This window comes from Pelmatolapia mariae, unplaced genomic scaffold (genome assembly GCF_036321145.2).
Source record: "Pelmatolapia mariae isolate MD_Pm_ZW unplaced genomic scaffold, Pm_UMD_F_2 NODE_ptg000240l+_length_43233_cov_1, whole genome shotgun sequence".
Lineage (NCBI taxonomy): Eukaryota > Metazoa > Chordata > Actinopteri > Cichliformes > Cichlidae > Pelmatolapia > Pelmatolapia mariae.
Genome location: NW_027051930.1, coordinates 1 through 18,877, shown reverse-complemented (window position 1 = coordinate 18,877; position 18,877 = coordinate 1). Strand labels below are relative to the sequence as shown.

The window sequence follows — 18,877 nt, the reverse complement described above, 5'->3', positions numbered from 1 at the left end:
GTTTTGAGCTTCTTTCATGTATCATCTTACTTTCACTATTGGTTGTCTTTACTGAGATTATCCTTTTAAACAATGCATTCCATCTAGAATTGACAAATATTAAATATAGTTTTCCATAAATAAGGTGTCCTTGCAATCATAAAGCAAAATCTATTAATCCAATCTTCAATGTTTAATTTTAGCAAGTCAATTACAAAGCCAAGTTTATGTCATACATGGAAGGTGGAGCAATACTTTTAGTTAAACACTTCATTTTATTAAGGACATTACAGGCCACCAGCTGGACCCTCTGCAGTTTGCCTACCGGGCAAACAGGTCAGTGGATGATGCAGTGAATATGGGGCTGCACTACATCCTGCAACACCTCGACCGCCCGGGAACTTATGCCAGGATCCTGTTTGTGGACTTTAGTTCGGCTTTTAACACCATCGTGCCTGAACTTCTCTCTTCCAAACTCTCCCAGCTCAGCGTGTCACCAGCTACCTGTCAGTGGATCGCCAGCTTCCTGACAGACAGAAAGCAACAAGTGAGGCTGGGGGAGATCACCTCTGAAACTCGGTCCTTCAGTATTGGTGCCCCTCAAGGATGTGTCCTCTCAGCACTACTGTTCTCCCTCTACACTAATGACTGCACCTCCAAGAACTCAGCTGTTAAACTCCTAAAGTTTGCAGATGACACCACTGTCATTGGCCTCATTCAGGATAGTGATGAGTCTGCATACCAGCAGGAAGTTGAGCGGCTGGTACTCTGGTGCAGTCAGCACAATCTGGAGCTGAACACTCTTAAAACTGTAGAGATGACAGTGGACTTCAGGAGACATCCCTCAACACTGCTCCCCCTCACCATATCAGACAGCCCTGTGTCGACTGTAAAGATCTTCAAGTTCCTGGGTACCACCATCTCCCAGGACCTGAAGTGGGAGACCAACATCAACTCCATCCTCAAAAAGACCCAGCAGAGGATGTACTTCCTGAGACAACTGGGGAAGTACAGTCTTCCACAGGAGCTGCTGATCCAGTTCTACACTGCGGTCATTGAGTCTGTCCTGTGCTCCTCCATCACAGTCTGGTTTGGTGCAGCCACTAAACAGGACAGGAGCAGACTGCAGCGGACTGTACGGGCAGCAGAAAGGATCATCGGCGCCCCCCTGCCCTTCATCCAGGATCTGTACCTCTCAAGAACCAGGAAACGGGCAGGGAAAATCATCACAGACCCCTCACACCCTGGACACAGACTTTTTGATCTGCTGCCCTCTGGCAGACGGTACAGAAGCCTGCAGACCAGGACCACCCGACACAGGAACAGTTTCTTTCCCCTCGCCATCTCCCGGAACCAAATTCCTTGTATTTGTCTGCACATATACGTATATGGCCATATATGGCCAATAAACGCGATTCTGATTTTGATTCTGATTCTGAATTATCATTCAGAAGCATTCCTTAGCATTGTTTACTTCACATGTTACTTATAATTTTTCTATTACAAATAATATCACATAAGGACCACTTACATGTATACAACTGCTTTTGGACTACACAAAACATCTTTATTGAAATAAATCATTGACACTGACACTTCAATTCAACTCCTTTTTATTTATATCACAGGTGTCAAACTCCAGTACTTGAGGGCCGGTGTCCAGAAACTTTTCCATTTGTCGCAGCTGCAACACACCTGAATGCAATTAGTAGGACATTAGCAAGACTCTATAGCACTTGACTGCATGCTGAGGTGGCAATTCAGCTATTTGATTCGTGTTACAGCAGCTCATGAATAAATGAACATGGTGCAATAAAAGTACTTTTTAGAAGCACACTTTTCCAAACACTTACATTTACCTACTTTTATTTAAATTTACTTGAGCAGGGTTAGGGGTTGCCACCACAGCATGCAGTCAAGAACAACTGAGATAATCTATCCACAATACGAGGTTGGTCATAAATATACGGCAACAACACGGGAATAAAGCAGCTGCGAGAAAATTCAACATTAATGAATCAATGGTATGGAAGTGGAGGATGCAAGACGAATGAGTTGAGTAAAGTTTGACTTATCTCACTGTTTTGTTTCGCTTAATGCACCTCATGTATGAAAACAGACCTGTTCATCGACAGTACGCCTTATGGTGTGAAAAATACGGTATATAAAAATCTGGTGGTACAAAAGTTAAATTTGTTGGGTTTTGGGCATTTGCACACACACACACACACACACACACACACACACACACACACACACACACAATACACATACATACATACATACATACATACATACATATATATATATATATATATATATATATATATATATATATATATATATATATATATCAGTGAATACCTCAGGCAGCAGAAACCCAAGAAAGAGGAGGAAGGCGAGGAACCATCATGGAAGGACAGGCCCCTGCACGGTATGTACCACCGGCAGATAGAGGAGGTGGCTGATATCCAGAAATCCTACCAGTGGCTGGACAAAGCTGGACTGAAAGACAGCACAGAGGCACTAATCATGGCAGCACAAGAACAAGCTCTGAGTACAAGATCCATAGAGGCTGGGGTCTATCACACCAGGCAAGACCCCAGGTGCAGGCTGTGTAAAGATGCCCCAGAGACAATCCAGCACATAACAGCAGGGTGCAAGATGCTAGCAGGCAAGGCATACATGGAACGCCATAACCAAGTGGCCGGCATAGTATACAGGAACATCTGTGCCGAGTATAACCTGGAAGTCCCGAGGTCAAAATGGGAGATGCCCCCAAGGGTGGTGGAGAATGACCGAGCTAAGATCCTGTGGGACTTCCATATACAGACGGACAAAATGGTGGTGGCTAACCAACCGGACATAGTGGTGGTAGACAAACAGAAGAAGACGGCCGTAGTGATCGATGTAGCGGTTCCGAATGACAGCAATATCAGGAAGAAGGAACACGAGAAGCTGGAGAAATACCAAGGGCTCAGAGAAGAGCTCGAGAGGATGTGGAGGGTGAAGGTAACGGTGGTCCCCGTGGTAATCGGAGCACTTGGTGCGGTGACTCCCAAGCTAGGCGAGTGGCTCCAGCAGATCCCGGGAACAACATCGGAGATCTCTGTCCAGAAGAGCGCAGTCCTGGGAACAGCTAAGATACTGCGCAGGACCCTCAAGCTCCCAGGCCTCTGGTAGAGGACCCGAGCTTGAAGGATAAACCGCCCGCAGGGGCGAGATGGGTGTTTTTTTTTATATATACATGTGTGTATATATATATATATATATATATATATATATATATATATATATATATATATATATATATATATATATATATATATATGTATGTATATATATATATATATATCACACAAACTCTACCATTCAGTCTTTTATGTTGGAAGATAACGATACATGTCTGTATCCCGAAGTCTGGCTTGTGAGGAAGGAGTTTATCATTACTAAAATCCTTATTGGGGTATGTAACAAAGATGGCACCATGATGATTACTGGTTTGCCTGCATAATAGCTTCATTAAAGACTTAGGAGAGCACTCTGTGTCAGTACAGGAACTATGTGCACGTAGAAGCAACCATCACACAAAGAAGTCACATTGCTGTACCACTTGTTCATCTGTCACACGACTTGATGTAGTCAGGTCACATTTTCTTTTAAGAGATATTATTTACTGAAGCACTGTTGAACTCATTACATTTAATACCCTTTGTTTTTCCAGTAAACCACAGTTCAAGTCAGAAATTCCAATGTGTCCTTAAAATATTTTCAGCATGACAGCTGACTATGTTAAGAAAAAATCCACATCTGATTTTTTTTTCTTTTTTAGGCACGTAATATTTAAAGTGAAGTGCAAGTAAGCAAGGCAAAAGCTTAAATACATAACTCTATCATTTTGCCTAAAATGACTGAGACTGCAGTCATGTACAATGAACTGTAAGCAACGACAAAATCTGAAAGCACGTCTTTAATATTGACTAAGATCGCTAACAACATGGTAAGTCATTGTGATTCATAAAGTAAGCTTTTACTGAAAATGAGTCACACCCTGCATTAACTTGCTACCTCACACAGCTTTGTCAGCTGGATGTGAATAGGTGACCCAGAAAACACAGATTAGCAAAACAGAGATACAATGCAGTGTTTGGTCTCTACAACCGGCAAAACCTGAAAGTGGCACCTCAGTGACCTGATGCAGACATAAGTAGTTATGCACACATTTGAGGCTCTTAGTAAATACCTGCTCTTTGCAATCCACAAAGCCAGAACAGCATTTGAAACAAATGTTAAAAACTTCTAAGTAACTACTTGCCCACCCTGTTCTTTAAGTGCAATGAAGGCAATTATACAGTAGGGTGGTATCAAGAAATTAGGGTTCCGTGCATTAAGTCGAGTTACAGCTCACTTTAGGATTGTAAACAAACTCAGTAATTTATTTTTTTCCCCTGTATTTCATATGGGGGTGGGGGGATGGGGGTCTTAGTTTTTAGTTTAGTTTTTAGTGTATGAAAATGTTGAGTTTTAGTTTAGTTTTTATTACTTTCAGCATTAGTTTTATTCTTTCAAATGATTACTGTATGGCATATGTCAGAGGCAAGATTTAGGAAAGTGTTACAGTTCAAATACAGAACCTTTTGATAACAGGGTCTTATAGAGCTCATACACATCCAGAGGCTTGATAAATATGTCAATGAAAGCCTCATAAGGCAAGATTTGATAATATTTTCACAAAAGTCACAAATAATAAAACTATCTCTCTCTCTCTCTCTCTCTCTCTCTCTCTCTCTCTCTCTCTCTCTCTCTCTCTATATATATATATATATATATATATACATACCTATATCTATAGTTGTTTTAGTTCATTTTCAAGTTCACATATCATTTCAGTTATTTAAAGATTTTTTTTTCTAAGTCCAGTTTTTGTTTTCATTTTAGTTAAATAATGTTTGCTCATATGGAGTTTTAGTTTAGTTTTAGTTAACAATAACATCCTTGGCATAGACATAGGTCAAGTTTGTTATGTTTAGACACACCTTTCTGTTTTGTTTTCTGTTCTGATCTTTTTTTTGTTTGTTTGTTTTGTTCTCACACATTGTATTGAAAGCAGATTTCCCGTAGAAGATAAGGTATTTAAAAAACCCAGCAAAACAAAACCAAAACTATGTAGACCAGTCTCTGCAATAGTTTTGAGACATCCAGATGGGATTAGAAACACAACTTGTTGCTGACACCAATAAAAAAGTAATAAAAAGTAAAAAAACCCTTCAGTTTTTTTTTTTTTTTTTGTTACTAGACAAATTAGACGATATAGATTTTAATTGTCAAAGATTAATCTGAAACAAATACTATCCCACAATTCCTTACTCAGACCTTTGTTACATTACATCTCCTTTTCTATTAATGAGCACATGAACACAGGCAAGATTATTATTCTGAATGCACAAAAGTATGATTCATTGTTATGAGGAAACAATGTGCTTTGCGAGTATATAATGCACCTTAGAGGTAAAACAAAGAGCATTTGGAACTATGCCAGTGCTGGCAGTACAAAAGCATTGTTGCAGGGAATCCTGCAACTTCACATGAGATGTATATGTGCCAAAGAAGACGTGACAAGGTAATTAAGTTATTTTGTTTAAACTAAAAAACATTTTCAGACTTTTCTGGGAGTGTTTTATATTATTATATGGTTTTTTTTTTAATATTATGTCTAGAGTTAAATTAATAAAGTCATGTTTGGATTTCACTGATATTGTAAAGTGATGCCTATATTACTAGCTGGGAGTATTTAAGTGCTTATCAACATTTAAACTTTAAAACATATTCTGCTCTACAAGCTGCTTAACAAATTGTGTAAATATACATGGTGTATGCCCACTTAATGCTTTAAAAAATTTTTTTTTATTATTTATTGTAATTTCTGTGTGATTATTCAGCAGGTTTGACTTTTGAGCTATGGCGGGTCAAACCCTATTGTTTTTGCTGCTTTTGGTGATTATAGGTGAGTATTAATTAAAATCAGCCTAATGACTTATTGTTGTTGTATTGATTAGCTGATTGCTGTTTAATGATGTGAGGATTCTCAGATTTGTATTCAAACATATGTTTTATGTTTATTGTGATAGGCCATGTGAGTCTTCAGACAACAAGTAAGTGAAAGTTTTGATTACCTCTCTATAACCTATAACTCTATAATAAAAATAATAATGAGTAGCTTTAAACTTTTTTTGTATGTATAAATGTATGTATGTACTTAATTCTGTATTTAATTCTGTGTGTTGACACAGATCCTGTGGCATCAGGTGAGTTAATATACTTTTTAAAATTATAGCTTAAGTTTAAGCCTCAACAATGAATTACTTTGAAGACAATATTGTGTATTAGACACATATAGTGTCTTTATTTATCATTAGTATCAACTATATTACATTATATTTATATTCTACAGCTGCCAGTAGACAAGCATGTAAAAAAAAGTGCGGTTCTTATAAACCAAGCAACCATAATATTATACAAGAATTATAGTAATCTACAGCAATGCTTGGTACTGAGAGAAATAAAGTCACTTTTCCATAGACAGAAAACAGTAAGAGCTTTCTTTACTAACAGTAATGCAAACTTTTCCACCTTGTTTTAACTCCAGATCATTTTAATATAAGACTTACCTCATCAGGTAGCTTTTTTAGAATAATCTGATCTGAGTTCAGTTTGAGGCCACCACCTCCTTGTTTGCTGTAGTTTTTAGCTCTACCGTGTTCTGTTTTGGTGTTTTGATTTACTATTCCTGCTATGACAGACCAAAATACTTTCAAAAGGGTTTATTCTGGTTGTTCATGCTGTGCAACCAAAATTTCAAAAAGTGTAAAATCTATTAAATCTAAACAAAAATTAAATGTGTAATGATTTGCAAAGTGTTGTGTTACCAATATCACAACTTCTCTGAGATGTGTTGCTACCATCAAATTTGGAACGAACCAATATTTTTCTTAAAGTGATATGGTTCTAAGTTGAAACTGTTATCTATGTCTTATTTCAAATATGCTATGGGTTTCTAAGATTTGCAAATAACTTCATTGTTTTTTTATTTACATTTTTTACAGTGTCCCAACTTTTTGGGAATTAGGGCGGTATTTATTAAGAAAGGGAGTTTTGGATACAGTGTTTAATTTTAAAACTGCAAAATAATGAGGCAAATCCTTTTATACTCTTTAAGGTACCCTCTACCCAATATCTGGAACAACAAGCCCTCCGTCAGACGATGGAAGTTCTCCTCTTATTGTCCTACAGCATCCCTTTCTGTATTTTGGACAGACGTATAATCAGATTTATGTGAGTAAAATTTTTTTGGGGAAACTTAAACAAAATGCAGAAGTATAAAATGTTCATTCTCTGGTTGGCAAACCAGTTACAACAACAGAACTGAATTGTACATGTGTAAAAAAGAAAATACAAAAATCTGCTGTCATGAAAATAACAATTTATCTTCAATTTCTACTTTACTTAAATATATGTTTACTATTAAAAAAAAGATAAATACTGATATGAGGTAGAGTGCATTTAAGTCCCACACACTAAGGCTGCCTACTTGTGACTTCCATCCAATACCAAAATAAATAGAAGAGTAAATGTGGTTATCCCAGTTGGACATTTGTCAAAGCTGGGAAGACACCCAAAGAAAGCTCCAGCCGATCCAGGAGAGGACAACCGCTGCCTAAGCGAAAACCCATAGTGATCTTGCATGTAAAATGGCCTGGTAAATGGCCTGTATTTATATAGCGCTTTACTAGTCCCTAAGGACCCCAAAGCGCTTTACATATCCAGTCATCCACCCATTCACACTCACATTCACACACTGGTGATGGCAAGCTACATTGTAGCCACAGCCGCCCTGGGGCGCACTGACAGAGGGGAGGCTGCCGGACACTGGCGCCACCGGGCCCTCTGACCACCACCAGTAGGCAACGGGTGAAGTGTCTTGCCCAAGGACACAACAACCGAGACTGTCCAAGCCGGGGCTCGAACCGGCAATCTTCCGATTACAAGGCGAACTACCAACTCTTGAGCCACGATCGCTCTTGAGCATGTGTCAGGAGTATCGGGACAGCTGAGACTTATTTTCTCTAAACACTGTGTCTCTGTGGCTTTTAAACCCCAGAACACGCTGCGTCAAAAATTGGTCCACCCCAACAATTAGGTCCCCTGGCACAAACAGAGTAATGTAGTGTATGCTGGTAAGTGCCAGGAGGATTGCCATGATTTATACATTGGGGAAACCAAACAACCTCTGTCGAAGCGGATGGCACAACATCAGAAGAGCTACCTCGCCAGGCTAGGATTCAGCAGTCTATCTATACCTACAGGCCAGTGGACATTTGGATGAGTGATCAAACATTTCTCCTATTGAAAATATTGGTTGAGATGAACAGAATCAACTTTTTAGGATTTCCTTACCCGGAGACAGATCAACGCCTGTATCTGAAGTGTATTCCTGCCTAAAGTTGATATGTGATTTTTGCTGTTTTTATAATGTTTTTATTTTCTAGGTAAACACCAATGGAGACCTGACCTTTGATGGACCATGGTATAGCTACACCCCCCAACCGTTTCCAATGTATGGATTCAGAGACATTATCGCTCCATTCTGGACAGATTTAGACAACAGAGGAAATGGTCAGGTCTACTACAACCAATACACCAGCGGCAGTGTTCTCCAGCAAGCTACACGAGACATCAATCAATACTTTCCAGGACTGAACTTTAATGCAAACTGGGTCTTTGTTGCAACTTGGTATCAGGTTGCCTATTTTCCAATGACTGGAACAGTAAGTCAACTCTTACTAAATTAGGCAATCAATATGAAGTATATGAGTATTATGCCTATATATACTATATATACTATTTAAAAACAAGAAGTTGCATTTTTTTCAGCAAACAACAGTCCAAGCTGTCCTGATATCTGGTGGCCAGTACTCATTTGTGCTGATGAACTATGGGGAAATAGCCTACACAACACGTTCTATACAGGTTGGCACCATTTATTGTTTGTTGGGTTTTTCTCTGTATCTATTATTTCTCTGTATCTATTATTAAAGGATATACTGTACAATATAAAGCGCCTTGAGGCGACTTTTGTTGTGATTTGGCGCTATATAAATACAATTGAATTGAATAAAATTGAATTGAATTGAATTCAAAATATAATATAATAAAAACATATTTTTTTACAATAGATTTTTTGTGGCCATTTCTTACTTTAAGTGAAATGCATGCATATAAATATATAAATGCAAAAATAACCATACAATTATTTTTACCGTGTGACATGTCATTTTCAGGCTGGATATGATACAATCCGTTCTACTCACCATTTTTCCATCCCTGGATCATTCTCAGAGAACGCAACAGGACAGTTCTCAAATTTCCGTCTCAGCAGCAATGTCCGTGTGCCCGGTCGCTGGGCCTTCAGGACAGACCATGGATCAACAGGCTGTACTTTCAATGGCAAGTCCTGAACTAGAGCATAATCACATAGCCAGCTGATTAAAATTTTATGAGAATTCTATGAGAAGAGTATTATTATAGTGAATGACAATCACCCTCTCTATCCGATTATTTTTGGTCTCCACTCTGTGAAAATAATAACAGAAAATATAAAAATCTTGGAGTAGTAGGAATATTTTCAAGTTGAAGTAAAAACATTTAAAGTACTTGTTTTTCTATTTTTTCAAAGGTCTACCTGTGCAGCTTGGTGATTCCTTCTGGAGTGACAGTACCTGTGCCCAGAAGTGCACCTGTACCTCATCAGGCCTGCAGTGCCAGAGACAACCGTGCTCCTTTTCACAGATCTGCCAGCCAACCTCCTTTCAGTTTTCATGCCAGACAGTGCAGAGGCGCACCTGCACCATAAGTGGTGATCCACATTACTACACCTTTGATAACACATTGTTCCACTTTCAGGGTACCTGCACTTATGTTCTCTCTGAGCAATGTAATAGTGGACTGCCCTACTACAGAGTAGAGGGCAAGAATGAGCACAGAGGCAGTACTCGAGTTGCTTGGACACGACTGGTGAAAGTGTATGTCTATAATGACACAATTGAGCTTGTCAAAGGACATAATGGTGAAGCGAAGGTATGCAACAAGGACCAAGTTTTTACTTACGGTGACATGTGTTTGTGATGTGTATGTTTTACTTCCTTTATTTGCTGGTATTTTTGCAGGTTAATGGGAACTTTGCAGCTGTTCCATTCTCCCTTAGCAATGGCACCGTGCAAGTTTATCAGTCAGGTTTTTCTGTGGTCGTCAGCACTGACTTTGGCTTAATGGTGTCTTACGATGCATATAGTTATGTCCAAATCAGTGTGCCCTACACTTACCAAAATGCAACATGTGGTCTTTGTGGAAACTTCAACAATCAACCTCAAGATGACTTTCGCACACGCCAGGGCGAGCTTGTGAGCTCTGATGTGATTTTTGCTAACAGCTGGCAAGCATCTGGGGATGATGACCCTGGCTGTGGGCCACAGTGTAGTGGTCTGGCCTGTGCTGTTTGCACTGCAGAACAGACAGCATTGTACAGAAACACTGACCACTGTGGTATCCTCAGCAGCACTTCTGGACCTTTCGCTGCTTGCCATCAACAACTTCCTCCACAATCCTTTGTGGACAGCTGTCTGTATGATCTGTGTCTAGGAGGAGGGTACCAACCTATTCTCTGTCAAGCCTTAACCGTGTACGCAAGTCAGTGTCAACAAAATGGTATTCAGCTGCAAAGCTGGAGGAGAACCGGCTTTTGTGGTATATTAATCACTTTATTTTTTACATTGTTTCAAAATATCATTTTATTAAAATTCCACTGATGTCAGATTAATTATGTTCTCTGCTGTCTAGAAATCCCATGTCCTGCCAACAGCCACTTTGAATCCCAAGGCACAGGATGTCCACCTACCTGTGTTAATCCCAACTCTACCTACAACTGCCCTCTACCTTCTCAGGAAAGCTGCATCTGTGATTCAGGCTACATCCTCAGCGGTGGGGTCTGCGTCCCTCATGCTGAGTGTGGCTGCAGCTTTGAGGGCCGTTACTACCGCTCTGGACAAACTGTAATACTAGATGAAAACTGTGGGAGACGTTGTAGCTGCAGTTATGGCTCCATGACTTGCCACTCTCATGGTTGTGGGCCATTTGAATCATGCAGGGTGGAGAATGGAGAAAGAGGATGCAGACCAAATAGCTATGAAACATGCTGGATCAGAGGCCCAGGGTCATATCAGACATTTGATGGACTGACATACCAATATCCTGGAGCGTGTCGATTGATACTTGCCAAAGTTATGGGACTGTCCAGTCATCCAAACTTCACGGTGACAGCAGAAAAAGTGCCAAGAGGCCAGCAAGACTTTTCCAATGTGCTAAAGTTTGAGGTAGAGGAAACACAGGTCGCCATTGAGATGGAAATAAATGGCAAAGTTAAGGTAAATGACTGAAATACAACTGAAAAATCATTGTAGATAAATGTGTCATAATGAAAAACATAAAGACTTGCTTAGAGAAAGAATTAGTGGGAAACAAATCAGGAGTCACCTGATAAGATAAAGTCGTATTTAAGTACCATTAAGAACTCTGGTTTATGGACTGTAAAGTAGACAATAATGATCTACTTAAAAATATTTAGAAGATAGGGTGCCTTAACACTGAATTATTAAGTAGAGATCAGTCTGTAATTATCTGAACATTATTCTACATCGTCATTTTCATTGTAACTGGAATGTTACACAAGAAAATATAAACTATGAAAGGCTACCTTTCAATACTCTTATTTAGCTTTGAGTTGTGTTTTTTCCTCTCAGGATGAATTCCTTGTTTTAGAGTGGACTAAAATTAATATCAGTGGAATTTTATTTTACTTTTAAATTCAATTTATTATGAAGCAGTTGGAACAAATAGTACTTTAAAGCATAATAAATTAAAACACTCAATATCTAAGATAAACAGAAGAGAACAGGGAGGCATTTACAGTTTTGAAACTCCATTAAGGAAGACCAGTTAGCTCTAAGAGTCAATATGGATATTGTAAGTAATAAAAAAGATCAATATGGTAGCTGCCAGCTGGTTCTTTGGTAAATAACCATTATCTATAATAAATACCAAGATCAGGACTTACCTGGGAAATACAGATGAGCACTTCATTAACAATCAGGAAGCTCATGATGCATTCTTTATTTGTTATGTAGTACCTAACATGGTCCTTACTTGAAAGTGTTATTAATATTATTATTATTGTTGTTCTTCCTCTTACTATCATTATTATTATTATTATGACTGTTTAAATGCTTTTTAGGTTAACGGTCAGCTGATCAGGCTACCTTTCAGCACTGGATCCAATGGAATGCAAATCTTCCACAGCAGCATTTACAGTGTCATCATTCGCACCTCCTTTGGTGTAACTGTGCAGACAGTCTGGCCTCACTTTGTCCGTGTCACTGCTCCTGGTGTCTACAGTGGTTCACTGGGTGGACTCTGTGGTGACTACAATGGTCATCCACATGACGACTTCCGCACACCCAGCGGTGTCCTGGTCAACAGTTCTCAGGACTTTGGAGACAGCTGGCGAGATGGCTCTCTGGCTGCTCACTGTGTGGAAAGCCAAAGTCATGATTCTAGAACCGATTTTAATTCTAGCCAGTACTGTGGCATTCTCAGATCACCAGATGGGCCATTTGTACCCTGTTGGTCTGAGGTTGACCCAAGGCAGCAGGTGGATGCATGTGTAGAGATCATGAGGCGCTCTAACGATCCAGCATCAACTCTGTGTGATGTCCTACGAGATTATGCACTAATGTGTCAACAGAAGGGTGTTGCCTTAGGACAATGGAGAAATGCAACTGGCTGTGGTAAGCATTCACTTGTTTTTTGAAGTAGTTCTAGCCATGATTTCCAAAAGTTTAAAAATGCCTTTTTTATATTAAACTGTTTGTTTTTCTCCAGCACTAACCTGCCCGTCAAACAGCCATTATGAACTCTGTGGAACCTCTTGTCCTTCTGCTTGCCCCAGCCTCTCTTTCCCCTTCACCTGTGATACTGTGTGCCAGGAGGGCTGTCAGTGTAACAATGGTTTTATTCTCAATGGTGACCAGTGTGTTCCACCAACATCTTGTGGATGCTATCACCAAGGACGCTATCGTGAAAGTGGCGAGCAGTTCTGGGATGGTGAAGGATGTCAGAGCTTGTGTACCTGTAACGGCACTACAGGGAATGTCCAGTGTACTCCCAACTCCTGTGGCCCCCAGCAGTCCTGCCGTGTGGTGGAGGGCGAGTTTGGCTGCCATCTCAACCCTCCTGGCACCTGCTATGCCTCTGGAGACCCTCACTATTTCACCTTTGATCATAAGGCCTTTGACTTCCAGGGGACCTGCCGCTATGTTCTGGTGACCCTTTGTAATGCCACTGGTGAGCTCAATCAGTTTTCTGTGGAAGCTAAGAATGAGCCATGGAATGGGTTGACAGTTTCAGTCACAGCTGAAGTTTTCGTGAATGTGTGGGGCTATCATGTGCACATGTCAAGAGACAACAGGGGTATTGTAGAGGTGAGATGAAGTGTTTCTGAACAATTGCTTATACTTTACATATTAAAAAGCAACATTTAAAGCCAAAGACAGTTGCAGATGTACCTACCAAATGAAACAGACCTCTCCTTAATTACAAAGTATTGTTGGCCAATGGGCCAACAATACTTTGGCCCATTGGCTGTGGGGAATGTTAAAGATATTTCCAAAGTACCTGAAAACAGTGATGCCATTACACAATTTCTTCACTAGAGAACATCACTGTGTTTAATTTTAACAATGAGCTATCACTTACACTTTTATGGGAGACTAATAACAAATAACCAAATGTGAGAGATTCTTGGTAAATAACTGTTAATTTGTTATTGGTTATTGTGTTGCTATCACATTGGTTTACATATGATTATTGATAAAGGCTATATAAATAAAATTAAGTGTTCTTGTTTTTCCTAATTTGTTCTCCCAATGTCCCAGGTAAATGGAATAACGCAAAATTTACCAATTCTCTTGAATGGAAGTCAAGTATCTATCTTTGCCAGTGGATTTCAAACAGTTGTCAACACTGATTTTGGCTTAAGCGTCATGTACGATGGATGGAGTACAGTCTCTATCACTGTGCCTCCAAATTACAGGTATTTGCCATTTATCACTGCTCAAAATCAACTGGTGTTGTAATGACTCTCGCACTCACACGTCTTTAAAGGAGTTGTGTACCACCACACATTTATGACATGGTTCCAGTGTACAGGGTTTTTCTTCGCTCAGAAGGGTCTTTTGGGGTGTACCATAACATTGATAACACTCCTTACAAAAAACCAGTGACTCTATTTTATCTTACTGTTCTCATCAAAAGGGGAAAAACATGTGGACTTTGTGGAAACTTCAATGGAAATTCAAACGATGACTTCTACACCCCATCTGGAGTAACAGTCGCATCTCCAGATGAGTTTGGGCAAGCCTGGAAGGTGCCAGGCAACTACACTTGCAGTAATGGCTGTGGCTCATCATGTCCAAGATGCGCCAATGAACAGCCCGCTAGAGATCAATGTGAGGTGATCCAGGCAGCTGATGGCCCCTTCAGTTTCTGCCATGAGGTGGTGGACCCAGCACCATATTTCAACGACTGTGTGTTTGACATGTGTGTGGCAGGAAATCGAGGCCATGACCTTCTGTGCAGGGCTCTTGAAACTTATGTTAGAGCCTGTCATTCTGCTAATGTTCGAATCTACCCTTGGAGACAAAATACCAGCTGCAGTGAGTAAACCTGTCATTGTGTTGCTGATATAGTATCAAGAATAGACAAACAATAAAATGTGTTTTTGTAAGTGTCTTGAAATACGGCGTCTAAGTTTCATGACTGAATTTGTTTTTAACCACCTGGAATCCACCTTTTGTCTTCTTGCTTGTTCAGCATTGGACTGTCCAGCCAACAGCCATTATGAGCTGTGTGGTACTGACTGTGGCCACACCTGTGTCAGCAGCAATAATGCCACCTGTGAGCAGGCTTGCTCTGAGGGATGCTTCTGCAATGAAGGCTACCGCAGAAGTGGAACCAGTTGTGTCCCAGTGGAAAGCTGTGGCTGCCAGTATGATGGATTCTACTATAATGTAAGTTTTACAAAGAACCATGATGGGCTACATAAGAAGGACCTAGCTTTTAGGTTTTAATTTCATAAAGGATTTGGGTAGATAGTTAACAGTGGTAGCTTGGCAACAGTTTCATTATCTCATTCCCATTCCCTGTCAGTAACTCTGGTAAAGTAAGATAACTTAATCTGATCATTCTCCCTCTTTTGGATGCCTTTTCTCCCACAGGCTGGCGAGTCCTTCTGGACAAACGGTTGTTCCCAGAGATGTGAATGTCACGCTCCCAATCTCCTGCGATGTTCTGCTGAGTCTTGCACTCCTGCACAGCAGTGCTCCATCAGAGACGGCCAGCTGGGCTGTTACGATGCCATGTCCACCTGCACTGTGTGGGGGGATCCACACTACATCACCTTTGATGGAGCAGTGGCTCATTTCCAGGGAACTTGCTCCTACATCATCGCTGAGAGCACGAACCATGGCACCAATGAAACACAGTTTCAGGTGATAGCCACCAACAATCACCGTGGCAACAACCGTGTGTCATTTGTGTCTGCAGTGGACATATACCTCTCAAATCATCCACAAAGTGTGCACATCAGGATCGGACCCAATAAAAGAGTAACGGTAAGCACTAAGCTTTCTACGTTTCTCTCATATGAACACCTTCACAGCAGGCACTTCCTCACTTCACGTGTCTTTCATAACTCTTGTTCTCCCAGGTAAATGGAGGAGACGTGTCTCTTCCCACCACTGCAGGAACTTTAGCTGAAGTGCTAAGGGAAGGCAGCTACATAGTCGTTGATGCATTTGACCTGACAGTCCAGTTTGATGGCAAGAGTAGTTTGTTGGTAAGAATTGCCCAAAAACATCGAAACGCCGTCACTGGAATGTGTGGAAACTTCAATCGTGACTCTAGCGATGACAAAGTCTCACCTAATGGCACACTGGCACGAAATGACAATGACTTTGGACGCAGCTGGAAGTCACCAACAAGCCAACCAGGGTGAGCTGTTCGGAACTTGCCTAGAATATTCCAAAACCACATACATTTGAACATAAATGTCCTGTTTGTATTAGACGATAATAAATGCACTGTTGTGTGAATTGGGGGTTCAGATGTACAGCACATTTTCCCAAAGTATTACAGATAGGATATCTTTTCCAGATGTGGCTCGACCGATGAAGATAACAATGGACTGAATGACTGTACCTTTAGAGAAGAATACTCCCAACTCTGCAGTGTCATCACCAACACCACCGGCCCATTCAGAGCTTGTCACCTGCACTCTCACCCCGAGCCATTTTTCACTTCCTGTATTTACGACCTCTGCCTTTACACTCCAGCCAATGGCATGTTGTGTTCTGCTGTCTCAGCCTATGAGAGAACCTGCTCTGTTCTTGGGCTAGACATCCCTGACTGGCGCTCCGGTTTGCTGTGTGGTAAGTTTGCGCTGGATATTAAGTGACATCTTTTAGGGTTTGTCATTTGTCTTTGAATGCTTTGTTCTCTTTTAATTTGATCACATTTGGTTATCTCATCCTTGTCCCCCTACTTCTACAGAGGAGTCAGACCCATGTGAACAGCTGGACTGCACAGAGTACGAGTGGTGTGGTAAGAAGGACGGTGTCTATGGCTGCTTCTGTGATGAACACCATGACCGAGGCAACAATGAAAGCTATGGTGAAGGAAGCTCCTATATAAGCTATATTGTTTTATTTTAAGGTCATTGACAATGGTACAGCAGTAGAGTTTGTACAAGAAAAATGGGATTTGTTGGTTATTTGTTTTCTTGTTCTTCTTTTAAACTTGTATTAACAGACTCAACCATCACTTGTGCCAGTAGTTCAGGCACCATGTCCGTGTCCCGTTGTCAGCTATTTGAGGCTGGCTTCTACCCTGATGCCCTCCATCTCCAAGATGAATCTTGCAATGGGACTCTTGAGTATGGTCGACTGGTGTTCCACTTTGACAATGACAACCATCTGTGTGGGACAGCACTCAGGGTACAGTTACAAAAACAAAATATTATGGATAGTCATTGTTATTATAAAGGGTTTATAAATTACATTATATTGAATCTGTACTGTTTTGGTTTTTTAATTTCAGAGCAACGGAACACATTTCATGTATGAGAACTTCGTCCAGGGTAATGTGAATCCTAATAAAGGTCTAATCAGCCGCCAGAGGAGCATCAATCTGCGTTTCAGCTGTGAATACCCCCTGAATCAGGCCCTGTCTATGGCTGTGGGCATCAACCCTGTAGAAAGGTAACAAAACATGTCCTATGCATTATATACAATACTTAGATCAGATTTTTACATATTCCAGCATTAGATGTAGTTAAATGTGCACTTCAGGCACTTATTTTGAAAGATAGTGCTTTACGATCACAATCCGGTCGTTAAGTGATGACGTGACGAATCCTACTTCCGGGCCTAAAGTAGTCTGCGTTTAATATGGCTTTTGTGTTGTTAACATGTTTAATGTTTTGTATTTTCTTCTATTTAATCTCAAAAAGCTCCTAAAAACAGTCAGTGATCACTGTTGACCTCCCTCGGCTTTTATTACCGCTAATCATTTATTTAAGCTCAGTTTTTAAAACCTTACGATGTAACTACAGCACAGCCCATGCAGCAGTGTATGAATGACTAACCTTGTATTGTGGATGGATTATCTCAGTTGTTCTCCTGGCTGAAGTTTGGTCCGTTTACAGCATCCTGCCATGCGATTACATTTGTTCCTGACCACTGAGAACCCTCACGTTAACTTTTATCTAGTGGAAAAAAAAGTTAGCTTGTTTATATTATGCTAACATAGCTGTGTCGCTAGCGGTCACGTAGCACATCATTATATACCAGCTAGCCAAACTTCAGTAACCCTACAAACGGTGCTGTTTAGTTCACTGCTGTTTAGTTTTCTGTCTTCATTTATGTTGGAAGTGATAGCAGAGCTGTACGTTTTAATTTGTTTCCAAAACCCCGCAGTCAGGACATGCTATATTGTATTTAGATGGAAGCTAGCGAGCTAACTTCCTGCTAACTTCTAACTCCGTTAAATGTCATAAATTCTGTTTTCATGGATGCCTGGATGTTAAACTCAATTGTTACACCTGGTAGAGCAGAACGCTGATCATTTTTATTAAAGATGAAAGACTTTAGACAGTTTTTCAACTCTCAGTAATGCCACAGTGATCATTTAATATATGGACCTGCAGCGGAGTTTAGGCCCAGACACGACTAGTGACGTCAGACTTAAAAACCGGATACTGACAATGAGACAAATAAAAACATGAAAATGAGAACGTCATTTTTGTTGCACATTAACATTACACTTTTTGATGTTCATGCATGGTAATGATGTTCATCATTTAATAATGAACTCATTTGTAGTATTATTATGTTTTTTATAGCATCATTAGGAAGAAGATTGCAACTGGTCAAGGACAGTACAGCATGAGAATGATCCCCTTCCAGGACCCTGGCTTCCGCTTCCCCTTCAGGACTGACACAAACATACAAATGGAAATAGATCAGAGGTTATATGTGGCGGTGAGAACAGAAGGAGTGGATCAAAGCCAGATCTCCACCGTTCTGGACTCCTGCTGGGCCACACCAGTCAACATGCCAAATTACCCTGTCCGCTGGGATCTTATTACTGCAGAGTAAGAGCACGTTAGCAGTGTCACCTTGTCTTAGCATACTTTATTAAAAACTTGAAAGAATTAGCCCGAGACAGACCTCTC

At 40.4% G+C, this 18,877-nt stretch overlaps 1 protein-coding gene across 1 annotated transcript; it reads left to right on the top strand.

Moving 5' to 3' along the window:
* Window positions 1-796: 796 nt before the first annotated feature.
* Window positions 797-18,800, top strand: LOC134622836 (alpha-tectorin-like). The gene is made up of 20 exons (XM_065469790.1): window positions 797-890; window positions 7,196-7,311; window positions 8,526-8,804; window positions 8,911-9,006; window positions 9,318-9,483; window positions 9,713-10,113; window positions 10,203-10,779; window positions 10,873-11,456; window positions 12,323-12,875; window positions 12,970-13,568; window positions 14,022-14,179; window positions 14,401-14,801; window positions 14,959-15,155; window positions 15,363-15,758; window positions 15,854-16,137; window positions 16,300-16,574; window positions 16,696-16,815; window positions 16,954-17,138; window positions 17,242-17,402; window positions 18,545-18,800. The coding sequence occupies exons 1-20, from the start codon at window positions 797-799 to the stop codon at window positions 18,798-18,800; spliced, it is 5,898 nt and encodes a 1,965-aa protein (XP_065325862.1).
* The last annotated feature ends 77 nt before the right edge of the window (window positions 18,801-18,877 follow it).

What these genes read in the sequence shown, in the direction of transcription:
- LOC134622836 (XM_065469790.1), top strand. Translation starts at nt 797, where the DNA reads ATGACAGTGGACTTCAGGAGACATCCCTCAACACTGCTCCCCCTCACC. An exon ending in GAGAAATGCAACTGGCTGTG is followed by an intron (nt 12,876 to 12,969) that starts GTAAGCATTCAC and finishes GTTTTTCTCCAG; the next exon opens with CACTAACCTGCCCGTCAAAC. An exon ending in GCGCTCCGGTTTGCTGTGTG is followed by an intron (nt 16,575 to 16,695) that starts GTAAGTTTGCGC and finishes CTACTTCTACAG; the next exon opens with AGGAGTCAGACCCATGTGAA.